At 41.2% G+C, this 16,417-nt stretch overlaps 1 protein-coding gene across 49 annotated transcripts in view; it reads left to right on the forward strand.

Annotated features, from left to right (window-relative positions):
- Nucleotides 1-16,417, forward strand: part of LOC149287578 (abl interactor 2) — a 66,737-nt gene that overhangs the window by 22,576 nt on the left and 27,744 nt on the right. For 32 of the 49 annotated variants that reach the window (XM_089492692.1, XM_089492694.1, XM_089492696.1 and 29 more), the window contains exons 2-3: nt 272-439; nt 12,540-12,716. In XM_089492692.1, coding sequence (XP_089348818.1) covers nt 272-439; nt 12,540-12,716 — 345 coding nt within the window. Of the gene's footprint in view, nt 1-271; nt 440-5,281; nt 5,290-12,539; nt 12,717-16,393; nt 16,402-16,417 lie in introns of all 49 variants that reach the window. The other 17 variants (XM_089492716.1, XM_089492723.1, XM_089492731.1 and 14 more) reach the window with 4 other exon arrangements.

The raw sequence follows: 16,417 nt of genomic DNA on the forward strand, positions 1-16,417 counted from the left end.
TTCCAAAGTCTAAATCAGGTACAGCAGAAAAAGTCCCAGGTTGTTGTTCATCTGGTTTGTCATTATGGCAACTCCTTAGATTGGACAAATCTCGCCAGCCAGGCAGCTGTGGCTCAGAATACTACTTTTAGTTTTTGTTCAATTGCAATCATTTGCTCCTAAAACTGCTACATAATTTTGGCCATCCTTGCTTTGCTAATGATTAATACTTGTTTCAATTTAAACTGCACATGACACTTGTTTAATTTTAAATGCTTGTCTTTTTTTATAGTCTGCAGATAAGCAGAGAGCCCTAGAAGAAACCAAAGCCTACACAACACAGTCCTTAGCTAGTGTGGCATATTTGATCAACACATTAGCCAACAATGTCCTTCAGATGCTGGATATTCAAGCTTCTCAGCTTCGGAGGATGGAGTCCTCAATCAATCATATATCGCAGGTATAAATCATATGTCACTAGAGCCAAATTGTGGAGTATATAAACATATGTAACTTTGCTTGCAGGTAGGTAACCTTTCATTGTCTCATTTTGTCCACCGTATCTTTGCTTAACATGTGACTTTTTTCCCCAGCATAAAGTACTAAGTCCAAGTTCAACCCAGCTGTTATAGAATAACCCCCCCCACACATTAATGTGATTTCCACTAGTGCCTCAAAAAAGGGAAAAATCCATCCTGTCTCAAACCCCCCATTTCTCACTTTATTAACCTTTAAATACCTGTGTTTTTCCATCCATTCAGCCCATTTTTAAAGGCAATAATTGAATTTGATAGCACAGCCTTTGTATGTGGTGAATGCCACGTCTTTATTGTTCTTGCTCTCTCTTTTTCCTGATTTTGGTAAAAAGCCTCAATGGAGTTCATCTTGTTCGTTGTAGTCATATTAAATGAGGAGGTCATCATAGAGTGCTTTTTTTTGTCCCCATATGTATTTGTATAGTGTTACTATATCCCATCTAAGCTTTAACAATTTTAAGACTGTGGACGTAGGGGATATATCACAAAAATCCTGATCCTTGAGGACTAAGAATGTCCCCCCTACTTCATGGCCGATTTGCTCTGGCAGGGCTAAATCCCTGCTTGTAAACGGCCTGTCAAATGAGCGGTAAGTCTCCCCGCTGATAGTGCCTTGCTGACTGAATGCACAGTGTGTGTGTGACCAGTCATTGAGCGTGCATGTGTCTATGCTGCAGCCTCAATCAGCAAACATCAACAAGAGAGCTCCCTATAGGATTCCCATGATTGCTGTGCAGTGGAACCCCTGTGACTATAGAGATCCTTTATGTCATTAATGACCCCCCAGTGAGTAGCTATAAATTGTGCACTGCTGTCTGTTAAAGAGAGATAAAGAGCAGTGTAAAATAAATAAGTTACAACTATATGTAGGGCTGCAACAACTAATCGATAATAATCGATAATGAAAATCGTTGCCAACGAATTTCATTATCGATTAGTTGAATCAATTTTTATCGATTATTAAATGAGGGTTTTTTCAGAGCAAACGCTCTGAAAAATACCCCTCATTATATAATCCATTTAGTCTGACTCACAGCAGCAGCTCCTACTTACCAGCCCCTCCCTGTAATCACTGTGACAACTGGCCCCGCCCCCTTCCTTCTCCCAGAAGGCCAGAACCACATGGCTGTGACACTCATCTAACTGTAAGTATAAAATTAATATTTGGGCTACTGAAGGTTAAGGGAGGTGGGAATTAATTTAGGGGCAGTTATGGTTAATGGGGTGTTTAGGGTTAATTTAGGGGCAGTTATGGTTAATGGGGTGTTTAGGGTTAATTTAGGGACAGTTATGGTTAATAGGGTGTTTAGGGTTAATTTAGGGGCAGCTATGGTTAATAGGGTGTTTAGGGTTAATTTAGGGGCAGCTATGGTTAATGGTGTGTTTAGGGTTAATTTAGGAGCAGCTGTGGTTAATGGGGTGTTTGGGGTTAATTTGAGGCAGTTTTGGTTAATGGTATGTTTAGGGTTAATTTAGGGGCTGTTGTGGTTCATGGGGTCTTTAGGGTTAATTTAGGGGATGCTGTGGTTAATGGGGTCTTTAGGGTTAATTTAGGGGCAGTTATGGTTAATGGGGTGTTTAGGGTTAATTTAATGATGAGGACTGAGGGTTAATTTTATTAATTTATTAAAGTTAACTGAAGGTGCAGTTAGAGGTAAAGGGGGGCAAACTAAGGGGAATCTAAATCCTGGGGGCAGTGAAGATTAACCCAGTACTTATTTATAAAAGTATGGTCTGTGACTCTATGAGGGGACTATGAGATATCTGGGGGGTATATGGCATATCTGGGGGTATAAGGCATATAGGGTATATAAGGCATATGTGGGGAGGGCAGTGTGGCATGTCTGGGGAGGACAGAGTGGTGTATCAGGGTGTATAAGGCAGATCTGGGGCCACAGTGGCATATCTGGGGGTAGAGTGGAGTGGCTTATCTGGGGGTAGAGTGGAGTGGCATATGTGGGGAGGGCAGTGTGGCATGTCTGGGAGGCAGTGTGGCATGTCTAGGGAGGATGGAGTGGTGTATCGGGGTATAAGGTGTATCAGGCACAGTGGCATATGTGGGGGGCAGCGTGGAGTGGCATATGTGGGAGGCAGCGTGGAGTGGCATATGTGGGAGGCAGCGTGGAGTGGCATATGTGGGAGGCAGCGTGGAGTGGCATATGTGGGAGGCAGCGTGGAGTGGCATATGTGGGAGGCAGAGTGGAGTGGCATATGTGGGAGGCAGAGTGGAGTGGCATATGTGGGAGGCAGCGTGGAGTGGCATATGTGGGAGGCAGCGTGGAGTGGCATATGTGGGAGGCAGCGTGGAGTGGCATATGTGGGAGACAGCGTGGAGTGGCATATGTGGGAGGCAGCGTGGAGTGGCATATGTGGGAGGCAGCGTGGAGTGGCATATGTGGGAGGCAGCGTGGAGTGGCATATGTGGGAGGCAGCGTGGAGTGGCATATGTGGGAGGCAGCGTGGAGTGGCATATGTGGGAGGCAGCGTGGAGTGGCATATGTGGGAGGCAGCGTGGAGTGGCATATGTGGGAGGCAGCGTGGAGTGACATATGTGGGAGGCAGCGTGGAGTGGCATATGTGAGAGGCAGCGTGGAGTGGCATATGTGGGAGGCAGCGTGGAGTGTCATATGTGGGAGGCAGCGTGGAGTGGCATATGTGGAGGCAGCGTGGAGTGGCATATGTGGGAGGCAGCGTGGAGTGGCATATGTGGGAGGCAGCGTGGAGTGGCATATGTGGGAGGCAGCGTGGAGTGGCATATGTGGGAGGCAGCGTGGAGTGGCATATGTGGGAGGCAGCGTGGAGTGGCATATGTGGGAGGCAGCGTGGAGTGGCATATGTGGGAGGCAGCGTGGCATATGTGGGAGGCAGCGTGGCATATGTGGGAGGCAGCGTGGCATATGTGGGAGGCAGAGTGGCATATGTGGGAGGCAGAGTGGCATATGTGGGAGGCAGCGTGGAGTGGCATATGTGGGAGGCAGCGTGGAGTGGCATATGTGGGAGGCAGAGTGGAGTGGCATATGTGGGAGGCAGGGTGGAGTGGCATATGTGGGAGGCAGCGTGGAGTGGTATGTGTGGGAGGCAGCGTGGAGTGGTATGTGTGGGAGGCAGCGTGGAGTGGTATGTGTGGAAACGTGCATAAATTGGGGGGGGGCTGGTTGCGAAATAAAGGCAAGAAATGCATTTTATCAAAGTTTTTTTATTATGCTGTTTGTATTTAATATAATTTGTTTATTACATTATTTTAAATAAATGAAAAATTTACATTCATTTTTTTTATCCGATTAATCGAAAAAATAATCGGCCAACTAATCGATTATGAAAATAATCGTTAGTTGCAGCCCTAACTATATGTATTACTGATGAAACAGCTGCGTTAAAATTGCAGTTATGCTACTTTAATGCCCTTCTAAACCATATGCTTTTATGGGGATAATTTGGAGTGGCCAATGTCCCATTTTGGACTGTCTCTGAAAACTCTACATTTGAAAAGTGTTCCTTTTTTAGCCTTGTAGCTTACACAAAACATGCAGAAACCAATGCATGTGGGGCACAAAATAAAAATAAAAAAATACTGTTGGGAGAGATTGGTGATGTAATTCCTGAAAGTTCAAAATGGTCCAAGTAAATTCCCTGGGTTGTCTTGTTTTGAGTAACATACAGTTATGGATGGTTTTAAGATCTGTGACCACTGTTGTAGTAAGGGTCTCCCACCTTGCTAAATTTGGCAATAACTGGAGCTTGGGGGGGGGGAAAGCAATATTTCCCCTGTAATGTTTACCCCAAAATGTAACAAAATAAATGATAATCCTAAACCTATAAGGTGGTTTCCAAAGCAGGGCACATTAATGAATATATTCTGTGTATTTGTTTTCCCATTGGATCTAGCTATGTACAATTTTTATATATCCCTGCATGTAGGAATTTGTTTTGAAACAATATTCCTATATGTACAAAAAAATTCAATATGTACGTGTATGCCAATTGCGACACAGTAAACAGTTACAGTTGAACATAGTAAAGGCAAGAAATTGCCTTGGTCCTGTAGGGTAAAATAGCCCTGTCCTGAAGAGGTTAAAAAAATCAAAATCACAACAATAGTGTTATGTACCTTATGTCTGTGAATACCGACATGGCATAAAGTGACATTATACAATGTATTACAATATAAAATTGTTACAAGTCTTGGTGATGGGACCTTGTGAGGCATAAACTGCAAACACACATACAGTGGATATAAAAAGTCTACACACCCCTGTTAAAATGCGAGGTTCTTGTGATGTTAAAAATTGAGATAAAGATAACTCATGTCAGAACTTTTTCCACCTTTAATGTGACCTATAATGTGAACAATTCAATTGCAAAACAAACTGAAATCTTTGAGGGGGAAAAAAACAAAACAAAAACACAATAGCCTGGTTGCATAAGTGTGCACACCCTCTTATAACTGGGGCTACATTCAAACTCATGTTAAATAGAAGTCATTAGGAGGCGTTGCCTAGCGCCTGACTGAAATGGCTGCACTAATCTAGAGCTCTGCAAAACCGGGGGCCTATAAAGCATTTTAAACAGAAATATCAAACTATATAACTGGGCCACAACACTCAGTAAGTAACCTGGACATGTCCAGACTGAATAAAAGAGAGAAAAAGACTGGAGAATCTCGAAAAACTGAGAAAATTGATTCACCTCGTTACACAGATCAGGAAGAGGAAGAGAGAAGTAGGCCTCAATCCAACATGGCGGAGGAACCTCAGAGGAAAAAGGAGGAAGGTAAGTTGACCCTATCGATTATGGAACAGATGCTGAAGGCTCTGAGAGACTCCCTCAGATCAGACTTTAAACAAGAAATAGCGGTTTTACAACAAAAATTGACAGAGATCTCGGAACGCACGACCCAGGTGGAAAAGATCCAAGAAGAGCAAACGGTGGCCCATAACGAGCTGATAGATAACATAAGTGACATGAATAAAAAAATATTACTTATGGAAACTAAATTAGCAGACTATGATGACAGAAGTCGAAGAAATAATGTCCGAATTAGAGGTATCTCTGAGGGCATAGATAACCTGCAATTAACTGCGCATGTCCAACAAATTATTCACACTGACTGTTCTACTCCAGACATTTATCTAGATATAGGTATAATATACACCTAATATGCTTACTAATGTCGATACTGACTTTTTTCTCCCTTTGACAATGTTCACATGGTTCAACTGTTTTTATTTTATACTTACTTTATGTATTTCCACAGTTTCAGTGACATTGCATTCATATAATCTGCGCAGCCTTGAGACTGTGAGATATGTATGCCTATGCCTTTTGGATCTCTGGAATCTATTATATGCCACAGCTTCACGGGCATGTTATGTAATTGTTGATCACGCTGATTTGTAATCAGTGGCAGTTTATTGCTACGCCGAGTGGAACATGTCAATATATCTTCTTATTTTGCTTTACGTACCTCCCCAGCCTTAGGAGCGTGTCATAGTTTATACTAATGCCATTTCCCGACTGGAACTGGCTTGTAACATATTTGTCTTTCATTTTACACAGTCTCCTGTTTATTCGAATTTTATGAAATAGTAGTCACATATTAGGATACTGTTCAATTAATTAAATACCTTCAGATTAGGTTACCCGGCTCGCATGAGCCCACCCACCCTTATCATACCCCCAACTTTGAAAAGCCACCTTACGTTAGTGGCGCAGTGTTCTACTGTGCTGCTCGGCTTACTTACTGTACATACCTTTTTTCTTTCGCCCTATCCTACAGTTCTCCCCCCTTCAAGTTTACTGCTTCAGCTACACATAACTTGTTAATTTTTACTGTAGTGCAGAAAATGAATACATGTAATTATAATATCTCTTACAAAAATCAACACATATACAAAGCATTGAACGTTAAATTTTCCACATGACCATTAATATTGTTTCCCTCAATGTGAGAGGACTAAACACACCTCACAATAAACGGTTATTGATTGATAGTAAGAAATTGCATGCTGACATTCTATGTTTACAAGAGACACATTTCAAAAACCCATATCACAAAGATCTTTACCCAAAATGTATTTCCGAATCAGCACCACAACACACATAAAACCAAGGCCAGAGGAGTTTCTATGTTATTTCACAAAAATATAGCTAGTTCAACGAAGAAAACATTTCAGGACACCCAGGGCAGGCTGATAATATGGGTAGGAACAATCAATAATACACCCTATACTATTGTAAATACTTACTTTCCAAATTCAGGACAAACACAGTACCTTAGATACACTCTAAAAATGATCTCAAAATATAAAGAAGGTAACCTCATTATATGTGGAGATACACATTTTGTAATCGACTTTGAACTAGACACAGTGAGACAAAAACAGATATCAAAAAAGCACAATCAGATGGCAAAAACTGCTGCATTATGCTCCAAGTTACTCTTTGAGAATGGGCTTTATGATAGTTCGAGAGTGACTCATGATGATACTAGAGACTACACATATTACCCCACACCCCACAATATGTACTCAAGAATTGATAGATTTCTGGTAGAGGAAAACATGCTACAACACATTGTAAAATCAGAAATTAAAACAATAGATTGGTCCGATCATGCCCCGATCACTTTACAAATTAAAGAACATTTCAACTCCCACACCCCCAAATCATGGAGACTTGGAGATCATCTACTAATAGGAGAAGAGAACACACGGTTAGTTGAGACGAATTTGAAAAACTACTTTAAAGAAAATAACACAGAAGATATTTCAAAGGAAACCCTGTGGAACGCCCATAAGGCTACCCTCAGAGGTTATTTCATACAAAGAGCATCCTTCCTAAAAAAGAAAGCTAGATCTTCTTTAATATCCCTTGAAAGGGAACTATATAACTTACAACAGGCGAACAAATTTGGTCCTTCAGAGTCGTTGTCTAAAATAATAAAAGACACAAAGGAAAAAATTCAAATCATAAGACTAGAACACACAGCTAGAATGATTAGGCAATTAGAAATCACATACTACTCAAAAGGTAACAAAGCCTTGTCTCTTCTAGCTTCCAAGCTTAAAAATATGTCGACACAAACTCGTATAGCATACCTAAAAAATGAAGATGGCACAAAAATCACACACCCCTCTAATATAGGTCAAAAATTCGCTACTTACTATAAAGGCCTTTATAATCTGAAAGATGATCCTCATACTTTTCAACCATCTATAGCAGACATACAAGGTTTCTTAGAAACAATAACTCATAAAAAAGTGAAGCAAAAGGATATATCCACCTTGATTGACCCAATATCAGAGGAGGATGTAGGAACAGCTATTAAAAGTTTTCCATCTGGAAAAGCACCTGGCCCAGATGTGTTCACTATGCTTTACTACAAGACACATGCACCCCTACTAACACCACATATGACATCCATGTTCAACGAATACAAATCAAAAGGGCAGATGTCACAAGAATCTCTGACGGCAAAAATTATCACTATTCCCAAGCCAGGAAAAACACCAGACACGTGCCAATTTCAGGCCCATTTCCTTAATAAATAATGACTCAAGAATTTATGCCAAAGTAATATCAAAAAGACTATCTAATATTGCGCCTTACCTCATTGATAACGACCAGGTGGGATTTATGAAAGATAAACAACCATCTGACAACACAAGAAAATGTATTGATCTCACTTACTGGATGTCTTCAAAACAGATGCCTTCTCTGCTCCTTTCTTTGGATGCAGAGAAGGCGTTTGATAGGGTGCACTGGAAATATTTAGAACAAGTCTTAATTTACAAAGGTTTCCCCATAGAATTTATTAAAATGGTAATGGCCCTCTATAGTCACCCTGCTGCAGTCGTCTCCACCTCAAGTACAATCTCCACACCTTTCCATTTATCAAATGGTACTAGACAGGGATGCCCATTATCGCTTATCTTGTTCGTACTAGCCTTAGAACCATTGGCAGATAAAATAAGAGAAGCCGATTAACATACATGGTGTCAGATTAGGTGACAATACCTACAAGCTAGGTCTATATGCTGATGATATAATGCTGTCTTTAACCCGCCCTGAAGAATCTCTAGATGCACTTTTTTCAATATTGCATGATTTCGGAAATATATCATATTATAAATTAAACATCACAAAGACACAAGCTCTTCCATATTATATACCTTCTGACACATTGAATTCACTTAAACAAAAGTACAGTTTTATCTGGCAAACTAAAGACATATTATTTCTGGGGATACAGTTAACTAAAAATGTGTCTAATCTTTATGAATATAATTTTAAAAAGATTTGGCCTTTGCTAAGAGAAGAACTCCGGTCATGGGGAAAGCATGAGCTGTCCTGGCTAGGCAGAGTTGCCGCCCTTAAAATGTCTTTGTTTCCAAAACTCCTATATATAATCTGCACAGTTCCAATAATACTTCCCTCAACATTCTTTAAAATGATAAAAACAGATATCAGAAGATATATATGGGGAAAATCTTTCCCAAGAATAGAACTGGAAGTTCTACAGAGAAACAAGATACATGGTGGATTAGGCATCCCTGATTTCCATAAATATTATTTAGCCACAAACGCAGCCACTAATATAAAATTTTATATTCACTCTGACAAGCCAAAGTGGATATACATAGAAAAAGTTATATTAGGCTCACTTTCCCCATTAGATGCCTTATGGTACAACCTTGACAATAAAATAAACCAGACGAAATGGCCTCCACCTCTTAGAGCAGCAACTTACTCTTGGAATGCTCTATGTAACACACTCCAGCTCAAAAGAGGCTCTAGAGCCACCCCACTTACAGCTATAGCCCTGATTAAAACACCTGGAAATATTGACACAGATGCATGGAACTCTTATGGATTTCATTATATAAATGATCTTTTCTTGGGCAACACTATTAAGGCATTTGACACTCTACAGGCAGAATACAATTTACCAGAAACAATGCGGATTCAATATGACATTATACTAAATGTTATTAGAAGTTCCATTGATTGCCCTGCAGAAGACATGAAGGACTGGTCAATACCCCTCACAAACCTAGAGAACATCTGCTTAAATCATCCCAATAAAGCACACATGATCACCAAGTGCTTTAGTTACTTCTCATCTAGTCTTTCTAATAAACATTCTCATATGATTAGTTGGGAAAAAGAACTAGGTTTTGAAATGGATCTGTCAGAATGGTTTAGGATTAGAAATGGTCTACAAGGGGTCACTCAGTGTGATTCGCATTGGGAAAACCATCTTAAGATATTTTATAGATGGTATTTATTACCTTCTAAACTCAATGTTATGAAATCATCTCAGTCCCCACTTTGTTGGAGAGGCTGTGGAGCAGTAGGACATATGGAACATATATGGTGGTCCTGTACCAAACTGACCCCCTTCTGGTCACACATTCTCACAATGGTCAAATTAATAACAACTTCTATTAACTCTCTGACCCCAAAGATGGTTTTATTCAGTGATTCCCAATGTTATTCCCAAAGTACAGAGAATTATCCTTTCCCATTTATTCATTGCTGTCACTTCTATTCTCCCTAGACACTGGGGTAAACAAACTGTCCCAAATACACAAGAATTGTTGACACTTTATAAAGAAAATAAATCTCTAGAACTCAGTGTACATCATTTGACGATAGAATACCCTACATTAAAGTACCATTGGGATGAATTTGATAGGAAGCTTCATAACAAATTTAGGTCAGAATGGGACTCTACTTAGGAAAAAAAAGAGAAGTATATTGTGTCATTTTCTAAGTTCAACTGTGATATATTAAGATTGTACCTTGTGATTGTACATCTCATGATACTGTCATGTGGATGTACTACAGTATATCTGAAAAATTTACATTAACTATTGTAAGTAGCTGAACCCCTCCCTTTTTTTCTCTTTTTCTGTATTCCTATCTTAAAAGTTATACTTATCTGTTATATGAAAAACCTTTCAATAAAAATTAATTGGAAAAAAAAAATAGAAGTCATTACACACCTGCCATAATTTAAAGTGACTCTGATTAATCACAAATACAGTTTAGCTGTTCTAGTTGGATTTACCTGACATTTGCTAAGTTGCATCTCAGAGCAAAAGTCATGGTCCGTGGAGAGCTTCCAAAGCATCAGAGGGATCTCATTGTTGAAAGATAAGTCAGGAGAAGGGTGCAAAATAATTTCCAAAGCATTAGATATACCATGGAACACGGTGAAAACAGTCATCATCACGTGGAGACAATACAGCACAACAGAGACATTACCAAGAACTGGACGTCCTTCCAAAATTGATGAAAAGACGAGAAGAAGGGAGGCTTACAAGAGGCCTACTGCAACATTCAAGGAACTGCAGTAATTTCTGGCAAGTACTGGCTGTGTGTTACATGTGACAACAATCCCCCGTGTTCTTCATACGAATGGGTTATGGGGTAGGGTGGCAAGACAGAAGCCTTTTCTTACAAAGAAAAACATCCAAGCCCAGCTGAAGTTTGCAAAAACAAACAAGTCCCCCAAAAGCACGTGGGAAAATGTGTTATGGTCTGATGAAACCAAGATTGAACTTTTTGGCCATAATTCCAAAAGGTATGTTTGTCACAAAAACAACACTGCACATCACCCCAACACAATGCCCACAGTGAAGCAAGGTGGTGGCATCATCATGCTTTGGGGCTGGTTTTGCAACAGCTGGAACCGGGGCCTTAGTCAGGGTAGAGGGAATTATGAACAGTTCCGAATACCAGGCAATTTTTGCACAAAACCTTCAGTCCTCCGTTAGGAAGATGAAGAGGAAGTTCACATTTCAGCACGACAATGACCCAAAGCACGCATCCAAATCCACAAAAGCATGGCTTCACCAGAAGAAGATTGGCATTTTGGAATGGCCCATCCAAAGCCCAGACCTGAATCCAGTTGAACATCCGTGGGGTGATCTGAAGAGGGCTGTGCACAGGAGATGTCCTCGCAATCTGACAGATTTGGAGTGCTTTTTCAAAGAAGAGTGGGCAAATATTCCTGTGTCAAGATGTGCCATGCTAATAGACTCCTACCCAAAAAGACTGATTGCAGTAATAAAATCAAAAGGTGTTAGTATTAGTTTAAGGGTGTGCGCACTTACACAACCAGGTTATTGTGAGGGTTTTTTCCCCCCTCAAAGGTTTCAGTTTGTTTTGCTATTGAATTGTTCAAGTTATAGGTCACATTAAAGGTGGAAAAAGTTCTGACATGATTTATCTTTGTCTCTTTCTTTAACATCACAAGAACCTGGCATTTTAATAGGGGGGTGTAGACTTTTTATATCCACTGTAGATGTATTTCTACAATTATACCCTTATATACATTATATTCAGTATTCCAAAGCTTTCAGATGTAGATCACTGGTAATGATAAAGAGCACATAGAAAGTCTGTTTTGTTGCTCTGGGCACCTTCCCCAGGACCCTGAGGCAGATAACAACCTTGTCCATCTTAAGGAATATAGGTTGGTATTCCATAAAGACATAATCAAAGGAGTCATTTTTAAGAAAGTTAAAGTTGCAACTTAAAAAGAATATCCAGTAGGTATCCCGTAAGAATTATGCTCACAGAACCTGCTAACTGTTGCTACCCTGCTTAGACCTTTTTTCCTCTCCAAACATGTCATACTTCCCAGCCAAACATTTCACCATTTCACCGTTGCTGTTAGTATTATTTTATTTATATATAACGCCCTCATAGTAACAAGTACTAGAACTTATACAGGAGTATTATCCTCCCATGATTCCATACCCCTTTTTATACCTCATAGGATCTTATACTGTTGCAAAGTTTGTCTACCATTATTACACAATCCTTTCTAGTTAATGAGTTCCTAATTATTACCTCATTTAAGGTATAATTTGCAATCTTGGTACAAGCTTTTTTTAAATAATTTTTCAGTTTGAACCAACATCATTTAGTTCATTGGGTAAGTGGTAATATGTCAGTGTTGTTGATATTTTATGTGTGAAATATGGGCTATTTACTCAAAAATATTATTTCTAGACGGTGGACATCCACAAAGAAAAGGTTGCTAGAAGAGAAATTGGAATTTTGACAACTAACAAGAATACTTCTCGAACACACAAGATAATTGCACCAGCAAACTTAGAGCGACCAGTGCGTTACATTCGAAAACCAATTGACTACACAATTCTTGATGACATTGGGCACGGAGTCAAAGTAAGTTATTCTAATGGTTATTTTTATAGGTAAAAATGTTTTAAACAGAAATATATGGATCCTTGGTTTCAGTGCTCTGAAGGTTGTATTGGTGAGAATATACCGTATTTGCTCGATTATAAGACGAGGTTTTTTCAGAGCAAATGCTCGGGGTCATCTTATATTCAGACCTCAAATAGGTCTGACTATGAGACTAAGATCCAGATCCCCCGCGTCGCTGCAGGGGACCTGGACCCTCTAGTCCCCCCCCCCCCCCCCCGAATTACCAGTGCTTCTGATTCCCCGATGTGTAGCCGGGGCAGCGTGTAGACGTCTACGCGATTTGCGGTTAGCAGCGGGGGTTGTTTGCGTCCATCGCGCAGACCTTCCCTGGCTGTCAGAGATCAGAGTTCCCCTCACCGGGGAATTCTCTCTAACAGCCGGGGAAGGTTTGTGCGATGGACGCAGACAACCCCCGCTGCTAACCGCACCTCCTTCCGGCTGCAGCGGAAGTTGCCTACGCGAATCGCGTAGACGTCTACACGCTGCCCGGACAACACACCGGGAGTCAGAAGCACCGTTTTTTTTTTTTTTTGTTTGTTTTTTGGGGGGGGTTAAATGGGAAGCATAAGGCATTTCTATAGGCAGAGTGCTCTATGAAATGCATTTTAACTTAATGCCACTCTGCCTCCAGAAATGCCTTTTAACCCTCTATACGCCACTCTGCCTCCAGAAATGCCTTATACCTCCCTATATGCCACTCTGCCCCATAATATGCACATAATATGGGGTATAAGGCATTTCTGGAGGCAGAGTGGCACATAGGGGGTCAAAAGGCATATCATGGGGCACAGTGGCATTTAGAGGGTTAAAAGGCATATCATGGGGCACAGTGGCATTTAGAGGGTTAAAAGGAATATCATGGGGCACAGTGGCATATAGGGGGTTTAAGGCATTTCTGGGGCAGAGTGACAAGCCTGGGGGCAGATGTGCATAACTGGGGGGCAGGTTGGAAAATAAAAGGAATTAAAAACAAAATATTTTTCTCAATCATAGCTTTTATTAAAAAAAATTGTTTACATGAATTAACATTTACTGGTAAAACTTTTTCCTATAGGGTCGTCTTATATTCAGGCTTTTTCTTTTTTTTCCTAAATTAATATTCAGATTTTGGGGGGTCGTCTTATAATCGATAAATACGGTAATTTGGTTCAGTGTGTGTTTAAAAGAGGGAGGGGGAGAGAATTCTGCATTGGATACAAACATATGACACAGTAGACTTCTGCACATGGACAAAACACATTTCGGACAAATTTTTCATTTTCTTTGGGAAATTCTGTTTCCTTCCATTTCAGTTCGGATGAAATTCTTAAGAGCTTTTCAGTTCGGAAACAAAATTGTTATCACTTCTTATGTCTTCTGTATTCTTTCTTGGTCCGCTTCTCTCTGGTATCTTCTGCGTTGTCCAGTCCTCCTGGAGTGCTTCTGCAAAACAGTGTACCCTCTGACACCCTTGAGGGAGAGGCTGTCCCCATGAGGTGTTCCTTGGCTCTGCACATTAGCGGATCTACCTCAAGAGGCTAGAAAAATGCAGATGGATTTGAGGAGAAAGAGGTGCAGAATCGCTTCTTTTTCTTTGCATTATCCTGGCCTCTTGAAATATTTCTGCAAGGACTGAGCCATGGGATGCCCCACAGGGACAGGTCCATTCCATGCCAAATCGTCACAGCTCCCAACCTCTCATGAAACTTTGCGGGATGGTGGAGGACGTGAAGTAACTTATGTATGCAGAATTTTAGCGCTCTGTGGTTCTCTGTTTCTGTACTGCTCAGTCTCGTGGTGTGGGCAGTTGGTTAAGGATGCACCGACAAATCGGTGGAAAATGCCGAAATAAAAGAAACGGCCAAAATAATTTTCGATTTCGGAAACGGATCCGGAATTTTCATTTCGGCGCATGCCTACAGGTGGTGCAAGGGACTGGTGTAAGTAGTGGCATGTGTAAGTAGTGATTAGTTGATAAAGTGTGTAGCAATGAAAGGGTGCAAATTAAACAAACTAATGGAAGAACAAGATATTCATCTATCCACTTACCACCGCTATATGGCACAAATGAGACACTTGTCAAGTCCACTGAAAGTCCATTTGAGTTATTCATTTCTAAGTTAATCAGCAATCCTGTTTTAAATGCCTGAAAGATGATATAGAGAATGGTGAAATAATTTTGTTGTATGACTTTGCAGAAAATTAATCTTCCCTACTACAAGACCAGGTGCAGGGTTTATGCCCAAGCTGCAGTTCATCCACTTGCAATTTATTAGAGAGAAACTTCAGTAGGGAATTTGGTATGTACAAACTTAGTGATTTGAGACTGTTTGCAACACAATTCAATACCTTAGTGTACATACATTTCAAACAGCATCTCATTCAACTTTTAAAAGAATACTTGCAAAATGTATCTAAGATGTGTTTCTCAGATGGGTGTGCAGTCCAATACAAAAACAGGAACAACTTTTCAACTTTGTACGCCACAAAGTGCCATTTTGGGTGGCACTTCCTTGCCACATCTCATGGCAAGAACTAATGTGATGGATTTGGAGGAACAGTGAAGAGGCTATCCGCATCGAACATCTACACCAGGGCTTGACAAATGTGTTGTGAATCTAGGCGCCAGCTAAAAAAGTTAGGAGCCAGGATTTTTTTTTAAAACTAACAGTTGGTCAGGAGTGATCTGATCATCATCAGCCCACCTACTAAACTCACAGCATTTGACCTGGAAGCACCCTGGACTTTCAGGTCAGTGTCTTTTTTTTTTGTTTTTTTTTAACGCTTTCAATGCTGATGTTCCATTGGAGCACAGCATTGACTGATATTTAGTCCCCACAAGCTTTTGGGGACAAATGTTAACCCCTGCAATGCCACGAATGTGTCATACACAATTGTGGCATTGAAGGGGTTAACGCTGCACTGTCGCTCTCAGGGAGCGATCAGGCAGCAGGGGAGGGTTGGGGCTGCTCTCCACGCTCATGTGGAGACGGAAGAACCCTCTCCCCCTGTCCCTGAAGCTGCCTCTGGCAACTGGGACGCAATTGCTGGTCTATAGACCAGCCATTGCAGGGGGGAGTCTCTGATGAATGCTGTAGGCTTCCATGTCTACAGGAGTCATCAAAGGGCTTGTGGGGGCTCGTTTTTGCTGTTGCTGGCCTGCCTGTGCTTCCAGGCAGACCACCAGTAGCAGAGCCCTGTCCAAAACGGGAATTAACCCCTAAAATGCCCCGATCGTGGCATTGAAGGGGTTAACGCTGCACTTTCGCTCTCATGGAGCGATCAGGCAACACTCAACCCCCTTTCCTGAAGCTGCCTGTGGTTTCAGCCTACAGAATCACTCCGTGGGAGTGATCACAGGCTCGGGGGCGGGCTCTGAGTGGCTGTGCTGTCTGTCCAGACTCCTGGGCAGACAGCAGCAGCAGCGCCCCCGCGATCACAGGCTGACAAACACCTAGGCGCCAGGACAAAATTCTGAGTCGCCATGGCGACCTGGCGCCTGGGATTTGTCGAGCCCTGATCTACACGGATCAAATTATGACTCCAAGAAAGTTCAACCGGGCAAAAGACAATATCAAGAACATTAACTTTTGCATATATGTGTTAACAAGAAATAATGGAGAACGAGGAGTTTCTACACAGGCGACATGAAGAAGCTAGGTCAGTAATTGGAACTTAGA

This window comes from Sceloporus occidentalis, unplaced genomic scaffold (genome assembly GCF_023333645.1).
Source record: "Sceloporus occidentalis isolate IW3139 unplaced genomic scaffold, rSceOcc1.0.p SCAF_59, whole genome shotgun sequence".
Classification (NCBI taxonomy): Eukaryota; Metazoa; Chordata; class Lepidosauria; order Squamata; family Phrynosomatidae; genus Sceloporus; species Sceloporus occidentalis.